Genomic DNA, 16,520 nt, shown 5'->3' with positions numbered 1-16,520 from the left:
CACACAAAAAAACTTAAGGGCTAAGGAACGTGGGCTGAACATGAAGGCATGCAACTTCACAGAACTTTAGTAGTCTGAATATGCATAGTTCTCCTGAAATGAAAAGCAGGTGTGGTTTTAGAAGAATGTATGTCTTGGGGCAAAGAAATAAAGAGTTTGCTATGAATATTGTAGTTCCTCTGTCCATAGACCTAATATGATTGTCAGCAAGGAGCCCTGAGCAAGTTCTTAAAAGGGTAAAGGTTTATACTGTCAATTTAGTTAACACAATAGCTGTGAACTAGCCAGTCTTGGTTGTCATTTGTTTTTTCACTGTATAATAAGCAACTTTGTACACTGACATTTTATGGCAACTGTTTTAGGGATTTACAGGTTAAACACAATATACTAATTTTTCAGAGTTGGAGGTGCATGGTAAAATATACTGCGCTGCAACTTAAAACTTACATTATGATCACACTGACTCTGTTGGCATGTCACTTTAACCCACAGATTAAATTAAATATTAAATTAAATTAAAATATGCTTTCATGTGAACAAGCGGTTTGCAGACCACACTTAGTTCCTCCTGCACTCCCTCCTTCAGTGCACAGTGGAGGGGCAGGGTGGGTTAGCAAGGACAAACCAGTGACTGACTTGCCCTTATATGCAAGCAAGTCATTGCAGTTGTTTGATCCTAATAAACTACAATGGTAAGCCAATTTATTTTTAATTATGGTTTACTTGCAAGCCAGGCTTTCTTCAGCAATGCATCAGATGAGTGGCAATGATAAAACTTTCCACTCTGTGGCGGCTGCATCACAAAGAATTAGATTATCATGAAACCTGGAAATACTGGTCAACTATACCCTTTTCCCAGGTATCACACCACATACTGATTCTAAAATAAATCAGGGCACGATAAGAAACTTGGTCCTCCTCATCCACTAATTGAGAAATGACTTTCAAACAGATGATGTTTGGTGTCCCTTGGTGTAGAATTCTATGATTCTGTTATGTAAGCTATGATATAAAACATGCAATAAACAAGAAAAATGACTAAGAATATGTTGTAACTAAAAACAACTTTAGTTAAGCATTGGCAGTGATCACTCATTAATTTCAATACATCTTGTATGCCTTACTTTATAGGATATTTCTGGGCAAAATTCCAAGTTCTGTTCAGAATTTTCTTGTTCTTTACCAATCAGGCCATGACTAAAAATGTGACACTTTTATTAAAGTGTCTATTCCTTGAGTCTATCCTACCTGTAACAGTACAGTGGATGTCCTTTTGAATTGTCAGCAGCTGAAAGCTGGAACACAGCACAAAAGGATTTAAAACTAACAACTTTAATATTGCTTGATCCTTGCTGTCACATGTAGGATTAGCCTTTACCCAATAAAAGTAGGTGGTATCCATCATGTAATGCCCTTTTCTATTGTATTTGAACTTTGTAGAAATTGATAGCCATTGTTTCATTTATATTTGATGTGGTGCTTTTCAGTGAAATAAATGATTTTATTATTAGAGCACTATGTCGGAGGACACCAGGGTTGAGCCAAAGAAGCTTTTAAAGAAGGTTGCACAACACTTACTACACTAATAAATATATGACAGGAGAAAGTGAATTGCACAGCTAATATGCATAACAACAAGCCACAGGGCAGATTCACCACGTCTCATGGTAAATATGCACATAATCAGTCCCAAGATGAAACTGTGTATATTTCCTGGTCAAAATAATACTTCCCAATGCATTATAGTCGCAACTCTATTTGTAATTTTCATCACCATGAACCTACACATTGTCGAAGGAAAACTCCTCACTGGAGTAGAAATCATATATTGAACAGATGGTAAGCTCTTCAATTTGAGTAGGCTGAAAGCAAAGAATAAGGTTACCATAACCTTTGTCATAGAGCTTCAATATGCTGATGACAAGATAGTATGTGCACACTCAGAAGATGACCTCCAAACCATCCTAACTATCTTCGCAGAACCTTATGGAAAGCTTGGCCTATCGCTCAATATCCAAAAAACCAAAAACAACCCCTCTGCAGCATCACAAATCCAACTTAATGGTGTAACACTGAAAAAAGAACTTCCTGACAGTAAGAGCTGTTCGACAGTGGAATTTGCTGCCAAGGAGTGTGGTGGAGTCTCCTTCTTTGGAGGTCTTTAAGCAGAGGCTTGACAACCATATGTCAGGAGTGCTCTGATGGTGTTTCCTGCTTGGCAGGGGGTTGGACTCGATGGCCCTTGTGGTCTCTTCCAACTCTAGGATTCTATGGAGGAGGGAGGAAGATGGCGGCTGTAACAACTTCTCCTTCGTGAACCCTCCGGATTACAAACCTTTTATAGCCTTTTATAGCCTTTTACTGCCGTTTTTATAGCTGTTTTATTAGACTTTTAAATTATTTTACTTCTGTTAGAAGTTTTTAATCGTTTTACTTCTACGGTTGGCCTGTTGGGGCCAATATACGTATCAACAAGGATATTCAAACCCTCTGCTGAGAAAGCCTGCCGCTGATTAGTAACGCCGCCTTGAAGACTGGGTTATGTTGAGAAGTGGAGGAGGAGAAGCAGAGGAGTTGCGCCCATAAAGATAAGTTCTCTCTTTTATCTCCGTTTATCTCTACTTTGAACCTCCGTAGTTAGTGAGACAGTGACAAATGGGTCATGGCAAGCGACCAAGATCTGCTGAGAAAGGTTGCTCACCTCCAAGAGTAAAGCAGTCGAAGCTTGAATCTCCCCCACCATCTACTAACAATAACAGCAAAACAGAGCAAGTAATTGTTTCTGCGGTCGAAACATACAACCGCTTTTGGCCTCTGTATGATCAAGGAGAGCCGGAAAAGCTAGCTGATCCAGCGGGGGATGGAAGCCATAGGGAAGCCCTCCTCCCTGATACCCTAATTACACCTCCGTCATTGAAACGGGACGCATTAGGGCAAACTGCCCATGAATTAGTACCTGATCAAATACAACTGGTAATCAGGACTTTAAGCTTCATTTTCAAGGAATTGGAGGGGATTTCTTTGTCATTGAATAAACTTTCACGGGCCCTTCTGGCTCATCTACCTTCCTCAACTGAGCTATCTAATTTGCATCAATCTCCTGTGCAGCTTGTAAGTGCCTTAAAGAGACAACCTGACCAGAAATCTCACCTTAAGAGCTCAAGATGCAGGCCGCCACTGCCCCAAAGGAATAGGCAATCCTTGATTTTTCAACCTAATAAAATATGTCTAGCCATTTTTTCCCGTGACGCCCCCAGACTTAGGTGGAATAACCTGAGGATGGCTAAAGGGTACCTACGTGATTTGTTAAATATTCCTTTTTTCCAGATAGATCTTATATCTGTAGTACCCCTAATTGCCACGCCCTGGCCAAGGAAATTTATGCTCTCCTTCCAGTCTGCAAGGATCCCACATCTCCTTGCAAGAGAGAAGGATCGGCTGGCACCCTGGGAGATTGTAACAACAAGAGTCTTTAAGGACACGAGTGTTAAACCTCTTTTTGCCAACATCTTAACCGGCAATGAACGCTCGTTTCCTCCTTCTGTTCCTATAATAAAGGGGAAAACACCTAGCCGGGTACCCCCTGTTCCATCTGCGACCTCAAGTGCCCATCTAGCTACACTGAGGAATGATCCAATTGCAATCGGAGATTGGAATATCCCTGAAGAGAGAAATCTTATCTTCTCTTATGGAAAACTCCCTTCAGAAGAACAGCAGGCTATTCTCGATAGATTGGATCTACTCAAACAAAGACTCCTATCGCAAGGGGACCCCTCTATGCCGATGAGAGAGGAGAGCAGGCACTCCACGTCCCACAAGGCGTCTCCATCAAATGCCCTGATAATCTCTCAACCTGCTACTTTGTTACCCCCTACTGATCTGAATCAGCAATCACCTGTTGACCAACAGCTCCAACAGCACCATTCTACCGTGGAGGAAGTTGATAAACTCAATACTCCCGTCTTAGACCTTATGTCCAATCAAAATATGGAAGTTGATGATTCCTTTGCCTCAATGCCTGAGCTAGAATCTACCCTGTCTGAAGATCACCAGGAAATGACTATGCATGTACCATCCCCACGTTCACATCTTTCTATACATCTGCGTGATAATTCTTCTCCAGCTGCGCAGCAACTACAAGTGATGACTGGAACACCTCTTAGTGCTACCCTGGTTAAGACTGATAACTCTGACGGATCTACTAGTATAGCCCATCAAAGACTTGCTACTACTCACCTCAATGAACAGCATCCGACCTCACCAACTTTGCCTAATTCTTCCTCCCCGGCAAAGCCCTTCCTGCCTGTTAATGTTACCAAATCACGGATTCAATCAACACAGAAGAAGACTTTATCCGCACAAACTAAAATTACTGATTTCCTTATGGGTCCTCGCTCTACCTCCAAGAACCCATTAAACAACTCAAAGTGACAATTACCGGGACAGTACAAGGACCCGACATTATCAATACTTAGCTGGAACATTGCTGGTTGGAGAACCAAAAAATCAGACCCCGAATTCAGGAAGTACATAAATTCATTTAACATCATCCTATTCCAAGAAACATGGGATGAGGAAGAGATTACCATAGACGGCTTTGATCTTCTAACACTTCCGGCCTCCCCTTCCTTGAAAGGTGGTCGCCCCAAAGGGGGTCTTTTGATTGGGATCTCACTCCAACTTCGCGCCAAATTCACTCTGGTACGGGCTTCCCCGCCTTTTGCTCTTTCTGGACTGATCGCAGAAGGGAAGTCCTCATTACTAATTACTAATGTTTATCTCCCCCCCGAAGGCTCAGCACCTGATCTTGATTGGAGTTGGGAATCATTTGAAAATCACCTATTGTCATGTCATACCAAATGCCCTAACTCGTACTCCTTAATTGGGGGAGACTTTAATGCTCGAATTGCCACAAATTGGGACCTACTAACCAAGTCCAAATGGTGGACTCCCCCATGTTTGGACAACTTTGACTTGGAACATGCTAGAATTAGAACTTCAAAAGACAACAGAGTAAACAAAGCTGGAGTGACCCTTTACCAAATGGCCATTCGCCTGAATCTAGTATTCTTGAACGGCACCTTCCCCCCCGATATACCGGGGGAGTTCACTCACCTGGGACCAGCATCTAACAGTGTTATCGATTACCTCTTGATCTCCGCAAATTTGGCCGTCAATGTACTTTCCTTCCAAGTTGAAAACCAACATTTCAGTGATCACCTCCCAATAGTGACCACTTTGTCATTGTTCCGGTACCAGAAGGACTATAAACACTCAGTCCCTCTGGAAACCTCATCAGCGACCAAAATAAGAGGGATCAAATGGTCGGAGGCTGTGGCCCAAAAATACCAGGATTTTTTCCATAGGGAAATCACTGCCTATCTACCTCAAATAACTACTGACTTACAAGATTCCAATTCGGTTTTGAAACTTTTTAACCTTCTTACAACAAACCTTACCACTTTTTTTTACATCACCTCCTCAAAAGGCGAAAGTAGCGCATTGCAGTGCTGGGGCCCCTTGGTTTAACATCTCTTGCAAACAAGCAAGATCCCTTCTTCGTTCCATCTATAATGAATACAAAAACTCTAATGCCCAGGCTCTACCATCCTCCTATTTACAAGCCAAAAGAGCATACAAACAGACTTTAAAGCTGGCCAAACGTGAGTGGTATCTAAAGCGTTGGCGAGCCTTGATTGCGGCCTCTAGATCCCGCAGACCACAGGAATTTTGGGCTTTGATAAACAAAAGAGGAAGGAAGTACCCACTGACGATTATCCCTGCGCCCACATGGGAACAATTCTTGAGTAAATATTTCTCCTTGGCAGAGGAATCCAACTCATCCACTGAATTCCGAGCCGACCATCTACCTTTGTGGCCCTCTACCGACCCAGACCTGATAATGGACTTGATATTAGATCTGAAAACGGGCAAAGCCCCCGGGCCGGATCTAGTCCCCGCTGAGGCTATTGTTGCGCAACCGAGGTGGTGGGCTGAAATCCTGGCCAAAGTCTTTGATGCAATTAATTCTACGGGGCTTATCCCTAGGTCATGGAAGGAGGCCGTGATCGTGCCAGTCCATAAAAAGGGTCCCCCTGCTGACCCGGAGAACTATCGGAACATCAGCCTTTTGTCTATCATCGGGAAAATCTATGCAAAATTTTTGCTGTCTAAGCTGTCCCATTGGGCAAACGACTCAAATTTGATTGGCCACGAGCAAGCGGGCTTTAGGAACAATTATTCGACCACTGACCATATGGTAATCATGTATCATCTTGCCAGAAAATATTCTGCCCCGAGTCGGGGGCGCCTATGTGTCGCTTTCATAGACCTAAAGGCCGCCTTCGACAGTATCCCAAGAAACTGTCTATGGAAGAAATTAGAGAGATGGGGCATAGATAGAAGGCTGTTATGGCTTATAACCCAATTACACCACGGGTCGTCGGCTAGAGTGAGACTCACACCGGCGGGAAACCTATCCAACGAGGTCCCAATAAATAGAGGTGTGCGCCAAGGCTGCATTTTGGCCCCACTCCTCTTCAACTTGTTTATTAGCGATATGAAGCTCTTTCTGAATGAGTCTCAAGCCAACATTCATGCCCCCCGCCTAGCTGATTTTCGCTGCCCTCTGCTCCTATATGCCGACGATGCAGCGATCCTTTCCTACTCTAGAGTCGGTTTATGCACAGCTCTAAAGATTTTTGCGGCTTATTGCAAACTCAACCATCTGACAATTAATCATGGGAAATCTAAAGTCCTGGTCTTTACCAGGTCTCGGAAAACTTACAGCTGGAAGTTAGATGGAGTCCAATTAGAACAGGTTTTCAAATTTAAATACCTGGGAGTCTTTTTTCACTACAACCTAAGCTGGAAGCCACAGATACAGTATTTACTAAACAAAGGGAAAACAATACTTTATACTCTACTCCAATTTTTTGCGGCCGACGGAGCCTCCCACATCCCTTCTGCATTGAAGGTGTACCATGCAAAAGTGGTTTCCACCCTCTGTTATGCTGCCCCGCTCTGGGCCCCAGGGTCCAATTTAACATTGTTGGGGACATTGCAGAATCAGTTTCTCCGTCGCCTCCTGAAACTCCCCATGTGTGTGAGCAACGCAGCCATACGTCTGGAGTTAAGGATTGCATCATTGGAGACTGTCATCTGGAAGCGAGTCTTTGGTTATTGGCTGTCCAGCTGGCATAGGCTTCCCAACCATTACCTTTTTCAGTGCCTCTGGCGGGACGACTTTGTCAATCCGTGGGTAGGAAAAATCCATGCCAAACTTCTGAGCATCGGAATTTCCCCAGCGGACTCCTTAAAGATGAACTTACGCTCAGCCAAAAGACTTATTGAGCAAAGATTAGCAGACATTGAAAATCAACACAACCTCGCCGGGGGTGGGGGTGTCTGCTCCCCCAGGTATCACGGAATAACCCCACCACTTGGCCTTCCATCATATATGTCATCTCTTTCATCTGTACCACACCGACTTGCATTTATTCGTGCAAGGTTCAATGTCCTTCCATCGAACCTGCTGAGCCACAGATTTTCCAAGGGTTTGGTGTCTCCGCTATGCGTGTGTGACGGGAAAACTGTTGATTCTCTCCCACATATAATGTTCAACTGTCCCCTACATAGCATAGCCAGGACTAAATTCCTGGGTCCTGCTTTACTGCGCTTGGTTGGCAGGCCTGCTGAGTCACATGCCGCACTACTTTTGCAGGATACAGATCCTTCTGTAACTCTGCAGGTGGCGAGATTCCTGAATGCGGTTATCTCACACACAAAAACCACCAAAAACAACAACATCAAAAACTAATCGGACAGTTTTGAAGAGAGTGCATGTCGGATCTCGTCTTCAGTTTTCCTTTTTCTGGGATCCGTCCCTTGGAGCTCTCCGGGCCCCAAGCTGTTATCTGGCTCTGCTCAATGACCCACCCCTGCATCATGGTGTTCACCTTCTGGTGCCGAATATATCGGTCCTTATGCCTCTGTGCTTTTATGTTTGTACATACTTTATGGGCTAATAGCCGTAAATAAATAAATAAATAAATAGGATTCTATGATTCTATGAAATGTCAATCATTTTTCCTACATAGGCAGTTATCTTTCCACAAAGGCCGACACTGATGCCGAAATCCCGCACTGCCTGAATTCAGTGAGTGCAGCTTTCTCCCGACTGAAGTGCAGAGTGTTTGAGGACTAGGACATTTGAAGGGAAACCAAAATGCTTGCTTACAAAGCTATTGTACTACCAACTTTACCATACAATTGTGAAACATGGACCACAATTAAGAATGGAATGGAAAGCGTAATGCTGGTGGACAACAAAAGAGGTTTAAAAACGCTCTAAAGGCAAATCTTTAAAAATGTAGTATAAACACCAACCACTGGGAAACACTGGCCTGTGAGCGCTCCAGTTGGAGAACAGCCTTTACCAAAGGTGCCATGGGCTTTGAAGACACTCGAACTCAGGACGCAAGGAGCTAAGAGGAAGGCACGTTTGGCAAATCCTCACCATGATCAACTCCCCCCCCCAGCGGAAACCTATGCCTCCATGTGGAAGGACATGTGGATCCAGAATTGGCCTCCACAGCCACTTACAGACACACTGTTAAGACCATATTCATGGAAGACAATCTTACTCAGCTATGAATGATCGCCAAAGAAGAAAGAAATACTCCCTACTGCCCTTGGGGAATGCACCCACCATCTAAGAAGTGCTGTCAAGTGGAGCTTATGTCTGACCTAGTAAAATTTCACCTATCTATGATCAATGAGAACTTCAGCTTCATAATCATTTAGATTCATGTCTAGAAAAAAAACACAAAATAGTGAATGAAATTATGTCTCCTTGCTTCAAAAGGAAGCACAAGCTTCATTGTGGTATATGGAAAAAGCAATGGCATATTTTGTGGAAGAGTATAGAAGGCAAAGTAACGGCTTAGAAGAAGAAGGATGCTAAAGCTCTAAGTTTATCTTCAAGAGTAGAAGAGAAGCAAATAAGCAATGGACTTACTTATTTATGAGATTTATCTACCGCCCTTCATCATAATTTTAGGGCAGTTCCCAGAGGATTGACTTCCAGTGCACATATTCTACTTATTAGCTAAAGTCAAAACCTGTTCTGCCATGGGCATAGCTAGGATATATGTGGGGGGGGGGACAGGCTTCATGTTGGGGGGGCAGAACCTCAGTTAGTTAAGTATTTTTTATTGATTTACTTGATCGGGGGGGGGGGAGCAGATGCCCCCTGACACACGCCCCTTGGCTATGCCCATGATATAGGATTGCAGTCTAAGCTGCTTCTAGTGGAAGTTGCTGGGTGTTGAGAACTTTTAGAAAACATGGATGTAAGAATACATGTCATATATATGTGGTACAGTGGTGCCCCGCAAGACGAATGCCTCGCAAGACGAAAAACTCGCTAGACGAACGAGTTTTCCGTTTTTTGAGTCGTTCCGCAAGACGAATTTCCCTATGGGCTTGCTTCGCAAGACGAAATGTCTTGCGAGTTCTTGCGAGTTTGTTTCCTTTTTCTTAAAGCCGCTAAGCCGTTAATAGCCGCTAAGCCGCTAATAGCCGTGCTTCGCAAGACGAAAAAACCGCAAGACGAAGAGACTCGCGGAACAGATTAATTTCGTCTTGCGAGACACCACTGTATATCAACTTTGAGCAACTGGCACAGCTCTTGGACTGCCTCATCCTATGTTTTTGTGCTAGGGCAACAACTCTTAAGATTTGACCACACACTTTGTGTCTATTACTGTTCTAACTTATTAAAACTGCCAGCCTATTAGGAGTTTTATAGAACCACAGAAATGATGTACCTAAGTAGAAGACTTGTAATTTACATCAGATGGATAAATGGGTCTAAGAGGAGAGGCATATAGGTGTTTATAGCACAGCAGCAGCTAGGCCATATTGTAATGCACACTAGAGGATGAGATGCCACAGAATGAATAAAAAGATGGGGTGTGGTGGAGGAGAACCTGATGAGATAATGAAGGTGGATCTGCTACTTCAGGGTAAAGAAAGGGGCCTTGAGGAGGAACTTAAAGCTGGAGAACTAACTGACTCATTGAACAAATAGGGAAAGACTTTAGGTATAGACAGCAGCATGACAAGAGGTTTAGAGAAGGGGGCCTAAAGGGGACAAGTAGATGAAAATGGAAAGTTGTGAAAGTTAGAAGTTAGAACTTGAAAATGAGGGGCAGGGAGTCAGCAGCAAGAGTAAGGTGAGTTAACCTTTTGTGGAGGATTGGGAGATGCTGCAAAAATAAAGGACAGAGAGAGGACATAACTGTAGTCAACACAACAGGTGGCAAGAACACAGTTCTCAAAGCTTAGCAGTATATAGAGGGGAAAGTGCAGATCTCATATACTGAAAGGGATTCTGGGCATTTTGAAGAAATCATCTGAAATGTCTGTATTTTCATAGTGGAGGGGTCACCAACCCAGTGCCTGTGAGTGCCCCATGGTGCCCCAAAAAACTTTCATTGAGGAATCCTGTGCTTTCATTAAAAAAGAAAGAAAGAAAGAAAGTTAGAAGGCAGATGCAAGCAAAGCCGTTATGAGGGGATTCTTGATACAACAGAATGCAGTAAAGAAAAGGATGCAAAATGAGAGAAAAGACAAGATTCTGGACAAAATAAAAGAATTAGAGAAGAAGTTAAGATTAAACCCGAAGTCACAGCCAACTTTGAGAGAAATTAAACTCTATCAAGCACAATATTCTAAATTGATAAACCAGGAAATAGAGTGGAAGGTCAAATTAATGAAACAAAAAACGTTTGAGTCGGCGAATAAATGTGGAAAACTGCTAGCTTGGCAGTTGAAGAGAAGACAAAGATTGAATACAGTTACAAATTTAGAGATTGAAGGAAGAAATATCCAGAATCCTGTGGACATTAGAAAGTGTTTCCAGAGATATTTTAAAAAATTATATACTCAAGGGCCGCAAGACGAGGCTGAGATTAAACAATTTTTGGCAAAAAATGGATTACCAAAATTGTCACAAGAAAACAGGACAATCCTGAATTGCAAAATAACACAACAAGAAATTGAACAGGCCATTCAGAACATGCAATTGGGCAAATCTCCAGGGCCAGATGGGCTGACCTCCAAGTACTATAAGACACTAAAAGATCATTTGATACAACCTTTGATGGAGGTCAGCAACGAAATTATGGAGGGGAAGAGGGCGCCGGAGTCGTGGAAGGAAGCGTTTATCACATTGATACCAAAGTCGGAAGCTGAAAAGACACAACTTAAGAACTATCGTCCCATCTCTCTTTTAAATGTGGATTACAAAATATTTGCAGACATTTTGGCAAGTAGACTTAAAAAGGTTTTAAATGAAGTAATTCACAAGGACCAGGCAGGCTTTCTCCCAGGCAGACACTTGTTTGCTAATACAAGGAACATTATTGACATTCTGGAACTTTTGCAAACAGATATAAACACAAAAGCAGTTTTAATTTTTATAGATGCGGAGAAGGCCTTTGACAACATTTCCTGGAAATTTATGAAGGGAAATTTAAAAGAAATGGGAGTGGGACGGGGTTTTGAGAATGGGATTGAGGCGATATATTCAGAGCAGAAAGCTAAACTGATAGTTAACAATGTGGTTACAGAAGAGTTTAAAATTGAAAAAGGAACACGACAAGGCTGCCCTATTTCCCCTTTGTTATTTATCTCGGTTCTGGAAGTGCTCCTGAATATGATTAGAGGGGACCGGTTGGTGGAAGGAATCCAGGTCGGAGAGAAACAATATAAGCTTAAAGCTTTTGCAGATGACTTGGTTTTGACCTTGCAGGAGCCAGAGTCTAGTACGAAAAGAGTATTACAACTGATTTATGACTTTGGTCGGGTGGCGGGATTCAAATTAAACAAACAGAAAACTAAGGTGTTGGGAAAAAACTTGACAGATACAGAGTCAGAACGGTTTCAGAAAGAGACAGAACTAAATGTGGTTAAAAAAGTAAAGTACCTAGGGGTAAACATAACAGCAAAAAATCTAAGTCTATTTAAGGATAACTATGAAAAGTGTTGGGCAGAAATTAAGAGAGATTTAGACGGTTGGACAAAACTGAAACTTTCTTTGTTAGGCCGAATTGCTGCTATCAAGATGAATGTATTGCCAAAGATGTTGTTTTTGTTTCAAACACTTCAGGTTTTGGATAAGACGGAGTGTTTTCAGAAGTGGCAGAGAGATATTTCTAAGTTTGTCTGGCAGGGCAAAAAGCCCAGAATTAAGTTTAAGATATTAACTGATGCAAAAGAAAGAGGGGGCTTTGCCCTGCCAGATTTAAAGTTGTACTATGAGGCCGCAGCTTTTTGCTGGCTAAAAGACTGGCTACTTCTTGAAGACACTGACGTGTTGGATTTGGAAGGGTTTAACAATACTTTTGGATGGCATGCATACTTATGGTACGACAAGGTTAAAATCAATAAGGCCTTTAAGAACCATATTGTCAGAAAATCACTGTTTAATGTCTGGACAAAATATAAAGACTTGTTGGAAAATAAAACTCCAAGGTGGCTTTCACCTTTGGAAGCTAAGGCCCGAAAAAGACCCAATATGGAGGCCAAATGGCCAAAATATTGGGAAATACTAGAAAAAGATGGAGACAACTGGAAATTGCAGAGTTTGGAGAAAATGAAGGATAAAGTGCGAGACTGGTTACATTATGCTCAGATTAAAGAAGTTTTTAAAAACGATAAGAAACTAGGGTTCCATGTGGAGAAATCGAAACTAGAAACAGAACTGTTAGAACCAAAGACTAAGGTACTTTCAAGGATGTATAACTTGCTGTTAAAATGGAATACACAAGATGAAATGGTTAAATCGGCTATGATAAGGTGGGCGCAGGACATTGGGTATAATATCATGTTTGAGGACTGGGAAAGGCTGTGGAGTACTGGGTTGAAATTTACTGCATGCAATGCTTTGAAAGAAAATGTAATGAAAATGATATATAGATGGTATATGACCCCAGTCAAACTTGCAAAAATATACCACCTGTCTGATAATAAGTGTTGGAAATGTAAAGAGAGTGAAGGAACATCCTTCCACCTCTGGTGGACCTGCCCTAAAGTGAAGGCGTTCTGGGAAATGATTTATAATGAACTGAAAAAGGTATTTAAGTATACCTTCACAAAGAAACCAGAGGCCTTTCTTTTGGGTATTGTCGGCCAAGGGGTGGTAAAGAAGGATTGGACATTTTTTATGTACGCAACAACAGCAGCAAGGATACTTCTTGCAAAGCACTGGAAAGCTCAAGATCTACCCACACTGGAAGAATGGCAGATGCAACTGATAGACTATATGGAACTGGCTGAGATGACCGGCAGAATCCGTGACCTGGGAGAGGAGAGGATGGAGGAGGACTGGAAGAAATTCAAGATTTATCTACAAAAATACTGTAATTTGAGTGAATGTTAAGCAGGATGCTAGATCATAAATAATTGAGCACCACTAAATTAGATGATTTAAGATGATAAGTGAGATTGAGAAAATATAAATTTTTTCGAGAATTACAAGATTATAAATAAATAGATGGGACATAAGAATCTAAATAAGATGATAAATTGCTGGCAAAAAGTTACAACGATGAAAGTGGGGACGGGAGATGTGAGGGAGTCCAAAGAAGATGTGAAACTATGTTAAGACATATGCTATATTGTTTATTATATCTATTCTGTATGTGAAACCCTAATAAACATTTATAAAAAAAAAAAAAAAGAAAGAAAGAAAGTTAGAAGGCAGATGCCTTCTAAGCAATTAGAAGTGAGTGGCCACTTTTGTACATTTTTCCTGGCACTGCTCCCTGTTGCTATAAGACAGTAACTCTCTCTCTCTCTCTCTCTCTCTCTCTCTCTCTCTCTGTGTGTGTGTGTGTGTGTAGAATCAATATTGTGTTATCGCCACAATCAGGATCAGCAGGATATAGCTGACTTCCCATGGCAAGCATAAGGTTGTCAGACTGTCTCTGTAATTTTGTGAAATGTTATGCATTCTGAAAATTCAAAATGAGCCCAGTAGCCTAAAAAGGTTGGCAACCACTGCCTTAGTGAAGAGACTTACATGGCAACAGTGAAGGGGGGAAATGAAATTTAAGAAGTATAAAGAGGAAAGCAAGGGAATTTAAATATAAATAAATACAACATATATAATTACTTTGTCAGAAGTACGTTTTGAATATTTTCTTTTGAAGCATGCTTAGTTAGGAAAGTTTATCACAGTACACACATCTTTCTAATTAGATGGAATAAGCTAGATGATTAGAGCTGTACATTAGAAAGCATTAAAAGGTTCATGCAATTTCTTTTCGTATAATTAGAAAGGAATTTTCATAACCCATAAAAGAAGAATGTAATTGTACAATTTAACATAGAATTTAAATATTAAGATCAAACTAGCAGGGCAAGTAGCTTAATAGGATAAATGATATTAACAGCTAGTGTCAAAGCTTAATTTAAACAGAATGTCTTCATTATTCAAAGAGTTGAGCAAATGCAACTCTCAAAAGGTTTTCCCCCTATTGTTTTTCTTCAAAAACCAAGAAATATGCTGGAGCATGCTGGGAGACTGAGAAAGCACGGCTGCCTTTGCCCATTGGACCTCACTGTCATACTGTGGTGCAAGATCTTACAAGAAAAGAGCTTCCCACAGAACTTGCACACAGATCCTTTCAAGAACTGGTTAATTTTGCTCTTGTTGGAAGGATAAGAGTGCTGAAATATAACTCTCATTTTCAGCTTTGACTTCTCAAAGGTCAGGAGAAGCAAGCATTCTATGCCACTTTCTACAGAGACCTAAAATGTGAACATAAAAGCAGAAGAAGAGCCCTCTTGGATCTGGCCAAAGGTCCCTCTCATCCAGGGTGACTGGCCGGACAGAACTTTTGTCACTGCTGAACTGGTGGATGGATACCTTGTAACTTTGCTGGAAGATAGTTGTGTTGCACAAGGTGTGTGTGGGTGTGTTTGTGGGTGTGACCAAAAGAAGAACAGACAGAGCTCAAAGATCAAATCAACCCTAAGTGAAGGTGCTGGTGGTTGTCTGGCAATTAGGGGAGTTGCCAGTTTAGACAGCAAAAGCTCATTCACACCATCATCACACAATGTGATAGTGTGATGTTGTGAAAGGCTTCTTATTGCTGGAGCCTAGAACCTATCAACAGCATGTGATAACCTTGATACTTACCCACCTCCGAGCCAATTCATAAAATTAGCTAAGATAGTTAATTACTTGGGAGCCTTTATATGGTGCACCTAAACTGGCATAAATCATCCCATGGCCAAAGAATAATAGTTCATAATAATACTTCAGGAATCTTACCATAAATAAGTCCCGGGCACCAATATCAACAGCAAGCAGAAAGGCCTTTTCAAATCTTTGGTGCCTACAGCACAAGGAGAAAACAAAAAAGGACAAATTGAAGTTCATGGCTAACATGCCTACACAAGTGTAAAGCAATCTGACAGCTCATCTTAATTCTTCAAGCACCATTTCTCTGTGTAACCTCTTTAAGAATAGGCCTGATATGATAAGCATATTTATTATACATTAAAATTTACGTTTTAATAAATAAATAGTGAATAGTGAGGTCAAGATGTTGGTGTTTAGCCCATTGAGCTCTTTGTGGCCCAGCCATTATTTCCTTCATACTCTATAAGTAGTCAACATCCATATCTACATGTTTGTTGGACTATGTTGTTAAACCCAATATTTGTTTTTGCCAAAGGTTGCAGGCAGCTTTACCTGCAGCAATTGCATGTTGATTGCCCTCTTAAAAGACAAAGTCCAGCAACTGGAGGAACGTGTAGCTACGCTCCAAAGAATTAGAGAGCTGGAGCTCTTCTTGGAAGCAACAGAGCACACCGTCTCCACCAAGTAGGAGACAGGGGACTCCCCTGAGAAGGAGGCTAGTTCACCAACACAGGAGCCAGATATATGGAGAAACGTGACTCAAAGAAGTAGGAGGCCCAGGGTTCGCTCTGATTGTTTAGAAATACACAATCGCTTTGAGGTCCTCTCCCCTAGCATGGAAGACGAAGAGCAGACTCCATTTGAGGATCTCTCCCTCATTACAGTCGATCAGGTATATGAAGACGAGCAGCAAAGTCAGTCCTCAGGGAATGTGCAGGCGACCTTGGAACGGACAGCTCACGGAAGAACCCCGACCAAACCTAAGAGGAGGCGTGTAGTGGTGATAGGGGATTCCCTACTGAGGGGAACAGAAGCAGTGATCTGTGGGCCTGACAAGATGTCTCGGGAAGTGTGCTGTCTCCCCGGGGCTAAGATCCAAGATGTAACTGAACGACTGCAAGGAATCATAAAACCCACTGACAAATACCCCTTCGTCTTGGTTCATGTGGGAACCAATGACACTGCAAGCAATAGCCTCCAGAAGATCAAAAGAGACTACAAGGCTCTGGGCAGGAAATTGAAGCAATTAAATGCACAAATTGTCATCTCATCTGTCCTCCCAGTTGAACAACGTGGCCCAGGG

At 41.9% G+C, this 16,520-nt stretch overlaps 1 protein-coding gene across 5 annotated transcripts in view; it reads right to left on the bottom strand.

Annotated features, from left to right (window-relative positions):
* WDPCP (WD repeat containing planar cell polarity effector) overlaps positions 1-16,520 on the bottom strand; it is a 201,504-nt gene that overhangs the window by 62,823 nt on the left and 122,161 nt on the right. For all 5 annotated transcript variants that reach the window (XM_080997392.1, XM_080997393.1, XM_080997391.1 and 2 more), the window contains exon 13: positions 15,347-15,410. In XM_080997392.1, coding sequence (XP_080853518.1) covers positions 15,347-15,410 — 64 coding nt within the window. The remainder of the gene's footprint in view (positions 1-15,346; positions 15,411-16,520) is intronic.

The sequence above is a fragment of the Podarcis pityusensis genome (genome assembly GCF_964106645.2).
Source record: "Podarcis pityusensis genome assembly, chromosome: 3".
NCBI lineage: Eukaryota > Metazoa > Chordata > Lepidosauria > Squamata > Lacertidae > Podarcis > Podarcis pityusensis.
This window is presented reverse-complemented; position numbering and strand designations above follow the sequence as displayed.